Genomic DNA, 6,013 nt, shown 5'->3' on the forward strand with positions numbered 1-6,013 from the left:
TTCATAATCCCAACTCCCAAGTGGGACTTTCATGTTTTTTTTAAGTACAGTATGAAATATGCTCTAACATAAAGTTCATGAGAGAGAGCAAACTACTGAACTCTTAGTGTGCATCCTGCAGCTTCTCATCACAATCCCATTGAGTTCCTCCTTTTTCTCCTCTATATAAAATTCCTTTGTTTGAGGGAGGCCCGGCCCCAACCCCAAGTGTGACCCACCGTGTGTGCGTGAGCGTGTGCGTGTGCGTGTGCGTGTGGTGTGCGTGTTTGAGCAGAACCCATCGTGTGCTGAAAGGCCACTAGTACTTTCCAAGTTGCTCCAAATTTCCAGGCCCTATATATATGCTACTGCAACCCCTCTTAACTACAACAGCCGCACACGGCATAAAGCCAAGACTAAGATAGCACACGCCCGTCTCTGGATACTTAGATCATAGCTAAGCTGAGAGCAAAGATGTCGTGGCAAACCCAGCAACGTGCGTTTCTCCCTCTCGCCGTCCTCGTCCTCCTCGCCGCCGCCGCCGCCGCCGCTCCCAACCAAGCCAATGCGCAGCCGGCGTCGCCAGCAGACCCAACGGCCGCCGACACCTGCACCGACCCCGCCGTGGACGGCGCGTGCCGCAACGTCCCGAAGGCGCTGCGCCTGAAGCTGATCGCCATCCCGACGATCCTCGTCGCCAGCATCATCGGCGTGTGCCTGCCGCTCTTCTCCCGCTCCGTCCCCGCGCTCCGCCCGGACCGCAACCTCTTCGTCATCGTCAAGGCCTTCGCGTCGGGCGTCATCCTCGCCACGGGCTACATGCACGTGCTCCCGGACTCCTTCAGCAACCTCACCTCGCCGTGCCTGCCCCGGAAGCCCTGGGCCGATTTCTCCTTCACCACCTTCGTCGCCATGCTCGCCGCCCTGTTCACGCTCATGGTGGACTCGCTCATGCTCACCTTCTACAACCGGAGGAAGGGCGGCGGCAACACCTCCGGCCGCCGCACTGGCGCCGCCGTCGCCGACCACGAGAGCCCGGCGCATGATGAGCACCACTGGCACAGCCACGGCCATGGCCATGGACACGGGGGCATCGTGGTCGTCGCCGACAAGCCCGAGGACGAGGAGGAGGCCAGCAAGGTGCAGCTCCGCCGGAACCGCGTTGTCGTTCAGGTATTCGTGCTGCTGCTTCTGCCCACTCTAGTCTAGTAGTACAAGTGCTAGGTACGGATCCGTACGGACTACAAACTTTCCGTTGGCCTATCGTTAGCTGCGACATTTTTAAACAACGCTTCTCAAAAGCGACTGTGTCCGTACGCACGTTAGTTCATGTCTAAATTAATTACCACTGTGTGTGTAGCAAAGTCTTCACCATTGGTTTAACAGTCCTGCAGTAGGTACTTGACGCAAGATACATATTGCCCCACATGTTTTTCTATGAAAAAAGAAAAATGGCCAGCATATAAGTCAAACTATGGTACTAGCTTTGTCCTACAAATGGTATATACTACTTTTATAACTTGGGCTGACTTAATATATAATAAAAGGCAGTACGAGTGGTAAATCCATGCAAATTAAAGTCGTATGACATTTGTTTTTGACTAATAACGATGACTTTATAGTGTGACGCCGACGAAACTATATATTTTAAGGCATGTTTAGTGATCACAGTTTATCCAGCTAATAAAGCTATATTAGGGTATTCAAACTAAACATCGACTCATAAACCCTACCTTTTTTCCCGAAAGAGTGGAAAAGCTTTGCTCTAATATGATTAGAAAAGGAAAAGGTAAGCAACTGAGTTTATAAGAAACATACCAAGAAGGCCAAATAACTTACACAACTCACTCAGAAATGCAGCAATTAACTCGATCTAACACCCGAAATAAAATAGAGTAACAGACTAGCACAATATAACACTACTAAAAAGAATTTAAAGACGACGCCCGGACTGAGTTAATGATGCATGCCCATGGTAATTAATTAGACATAGGATTAAAAAAACACAAATCAATCAACTACATTCATAATTGAATCTAGGACCGGAGCGTTCTCTCTAGTCTCTCTGCCATCGATGGGTGAAACATCGACGTGCTTGAGGTGTGTTGTCATCTCAATTGCCATTAATGGTGGCAAGTGTGAAGATGGAAGGGAATGGGAGAAGGTTACGTTAATTCAAGGGCAAAGTTGTGTATGCCTGTTTTTGTGGCATATTTGTTTTGGATCGACTTGCACAATAAATACTGGACATGCTCCGGTAGATTTCACATCTAAATTGGTGAGAAAGCATTTTTTTTTTGTCATCACTACTAGAGAACAGACTTTAGAACGATGTTCCAATTTGGCATTAGCCTCGGCATTTTTTGCCCCCAGGACTAAAAGTTCCTTTAGTCCCGGTTGGTAATACCAACCGGGACTAAATGTTTCTTTACTCCCGGTTGGAGCCACCAACCGGGACTAAAAGTCCTCCAACCTTTAGTCCCGTTTGGTAATGACCCTTTAGTCCCGGTTGGTAACACCAACCCGGACTAAAGGACCCTTTAGTCCCGGTTGGTAATACCAACCGGGACTAAAGGTCCCCCGATGGGTTAGTTCAAAAGGAAAGCATCCCATCTATTGTCAGATGTGTTGTGTAGGTGGGGTGGAAAGCTTCGTGCGAGGCAGTGCATGAGGTCCTGGGTTCGAATCTCACAGGGCGCAGCGGTGGGAGGCATTATTTTTTTTAAAGCTGGAAGGATCTAAAGAACACCACCTTTAGTCCAACCGGGACTAAAACCAGTTCTCAACCGGGATTAGATGTCAGTTCACAATTTGTATTAACATGTATAAGGCCGGTTAAATTTTTTAAACCTGAACACGCCAGATGTAGCGTATTTGACTATTTGTTTTGTCGAAACAAATAAAAAACACCGTTCACACGTGCCAAATTGTGTGTTATCAAGACTTAATAGTTTACTGAGACAAGAGTATGTTTTGCATTGGTATGGAGTACTCACTCCATCCGTACACATCTCGTGTTTGTAGGAGGCAACTAATTTTAAGTTTGACTATATTTATAGAAAATTGTATTAATTGTTTACCAAAATATGTTTACTATGAAAATATAGGACGTGATTTATCTAATGATGCTTATTTAGTATCGTATACTCGGATCCCTCCGTTCTAAATTATAAGTCGCTTTGACTTTATCAGTACATCGAATTTGCTATGTATCTGGACACAGTGTATGTCTAAATACAAAGCAAATTCGATTTATCAAAAAAGTCAAAACGACTTATAATTTGAAACGGAGGGAGTACTATATCAGAATATTTTTGTATATATTCGGTCAAACTTGAGATTGACTAACTTTTCGAAATTCGAGATGTGCACTTATTTTAGGGACCGAGGGAATATCTAGCTCTTGTTTGCATATAGTTGTAGCCCTGAAATCCCAAAGAATTTAAGGTGTATGATATATTTAAGGGATTTAAACCTATATTTTATCCAGAATATACCTTTTAGTATGTCTATAACTTCAGCTCCAAGAAATTTTGGAGCTAGAAATGCCCAGCTATAAAATCTGTTAGAGCTCAAGCTCCGTCAAACTGATCCTGATTAGAGCTAATCTGTGTGTCATAACGTTGTTTAACTTATCTTAAATATCAGTCTGTTCGCTTGGTCGTAAACTATCGTAAATTTTCAGCAAGAACAATGTTTTTCTCTCACACCAAACCAGCCAGTAGTAATAATCCACGATCGTATCAACACCAGCCGAACAGGCTGTATGTCACCAGGCAGTTGGCTGCTTGGCTTGACTGGTTATTAGCGAAACCATGTGACATGTGGTAAGCTAAAGCTTGAGTACTCGTGAGTCGTGACCAGGTCCGCCGGGCCCGCATTTATTTTTCATGTTAGACGATAGCACTAATATATAACATCCATTATTATAATTATTACTTCCTCCGTCATAAATTATAAGACGTTTGACTTTTTTGACACCAAGTTTGACCACTCGTCATATTCAAAAATTTGTGCAAAATATGACTTCTTTTGTCGTGGCTTGCTTTATTAATAAAAGTTCTTAAAAACAACTTAGATTTGACTATGTTTTTATAAATTTTTTGAATAAGACAAGTGGTCAAATTTGTGATAAAAAAAAGTCAAACGTTTTATAATTTGGGATGGAGGAAGTGCAAGGTACTCCCTCCATACTAAAAATTGAAGTCGTTTTGGACAACGATACGGTTTTCAAAGCATAACTTTGACTACTTATTTTTATAAAGATATTTATAAAAAAGTGATATATGTAAATTTTTGTGAAAGTATTTTTCAAGACAAATCTATACATATGGTTTTCATATTTTCAAACTCAACAACTTAAAGTTATTTATGATTTATATTCCTAGGTTTGTTCAAAACGATTTATTTTTTTAGTATGGAAGGGGTATATATGGCCATCAGTTGGAGAAATTTCGATGTCAAATATCGCAGTTTCGTACGGTCTTGAGCAAAAAAACTGACAGTCCCTGATGCACGCATGCACGCAGGTCCTGGAGATGGGCATCATCGTGCACTCGGTGGTGATCGGGCTGGGCATGGGCGCGTCGCAGAACGTGTGCACCATCCGGCCGCTGGTGGCGGCGATGTGCTTCCACCAGCTCTTCGAGGGCATGGGCCTCGGCGGCTGCATCCTGCAGGCGGAGTACGGCGCCAAGATGAAGGCCGGGCTGGTGTTCTTCTTCTCCACGACGACGCCGTTCGGGATCGCGCTGGGGCTGGCGCTCACCAAGGTGTACAGGGAGAACAGCCCCACGGCGCTGATCGTCGTCGGGCTGCTGAACGCGGCCTCGGCGGGGCTGCTGCACTACATGGCGCTGGTGGAGCTCCTGGCCGCCGACTTCATGGGGCCCAAGCTGCAGGGCAGGGTCAGGCTCCAGCTCCTCTCCTTCCTCGCCGTCCTCCTCGGCGCCGGCGGCATGTCCATCATGGCCAAGTGGGCGTGAGCTGAGCCGACGACGTACACGTACGTGACACACCAACACTGCCGTATGTATCTGCATCGCTGCATGTACCAGTACCTATATATAGCTAGCTGTTGTATCATTTCGCGCGCTTGGTTTGCTCCGTGCTTCCGCCTCGATCATCAGGCTCTAATAAGCTAGGTAGAGCAGACAGTGTATTAGTGTTGTTGTCATGATTGTGCAACGTCCAAGCTACCATGCAAGTAGTACGCTGTAGCGCGCTACTCATGAAGTCATGATGTACATTCTGTTGTTAGGAGTATTATCCTTTGTATCTTGTTGCTTCACAGAATCACAACATCCAATATTCCCGCTAAATCGTGTGTGGCCGGTCGGTCAAGAAAGGGGTTTTGACGCAGATTTTTCTTCGTTTTGCCTTTATATGAACAATAAGTGTATCTTGGCCTTCTCTCCCTTTGTAGCATAACATCCTCCCCATATATATTTGCCTACTAAATACTTCATCCGTTCCAAAATAAGTGGTGTTTTTTTTTTACTTTCAGATATCTTGTTTGACTGTTTGTCTTATTCAAAAAATATGTGTAAATTAATAAATAAATAAATTATTATTAAAGTATCTCTAATGATAAAATAAGTCATAGTAAAATAGATAATATTTATACAAAAAATTGGAATAAGACGAACGGTCAAACAAGATGAAGTAAAACCGTCACTTATTTTGGGATGGAGAGAGTACATACTACTTCTATTTCAATTTATATGCCGTTTTAGGTTTTTGTAGATAACTTTTATTATGTATCTAGACATATTATATACCTAGGTACGTAGCAGAAGCTATATACCTAGAAAAGCTATTGTGCACATTTATGTGCATAGTAAAAACTACTTATAGATTTATACAAAAGCTAAAATAATGTAATTTGGGACCTAGGGTAGTACTTGTATTCGCCAAAGGAGCCACACGCGTACACAACATTGTCGGTTCAAGTGTACGACGCCTGCCCCGAACACGCACCATATATTTAGTTTAATTAATGGTGGGCTAAATGGCTAATGGCCCAATCACCAAT

General features: G+C 44.0%; 1 protein-coding gene across 1 annotated transcript; it reads left to right on the forward strand.

The window, feature by feature from the left end:
- The first annotated feature begins 384 nt into the window (after positions 1 to 384).
- LOC136538458 (fe(2+) transport protein 1-like) lies at positions 385 to 5,370 on the forward strand. The gene is made up of 2 exons (XM_066530428.1): positions 385 to 1,152; positions 4,509 to 5,370. The coding sequence occupies exons 1-2, from the start codon at positions 454 to 456 to the stop codon at positions 4,962 to 4,964; spliced, it is 1,155 nt and encodes a 384-aa protein (XP_066386525.1). The 5' UTR covers positions 385 to 453; the 3' UTR covers positions 4,965 to 5,370.
- The last annotated feature ends 643 nt before the right edge of the window (positions 5,371 to 6,013 follow it).

Source organism: Miscanthus floridulus, chromosome 2 (assembly GCF_019320115.1).
Source record: "Miscanthus floridulus cultivar M001 chromosome 2, ASM1932011v1, whole genome shotgun sequence".
Lineage (NCBI taxonomy): Eukaryota > Viridiplantae > Streptophyta > Magnoliopsida > Poales > Poaceae > Miscanthus > Miscanthus floridulus.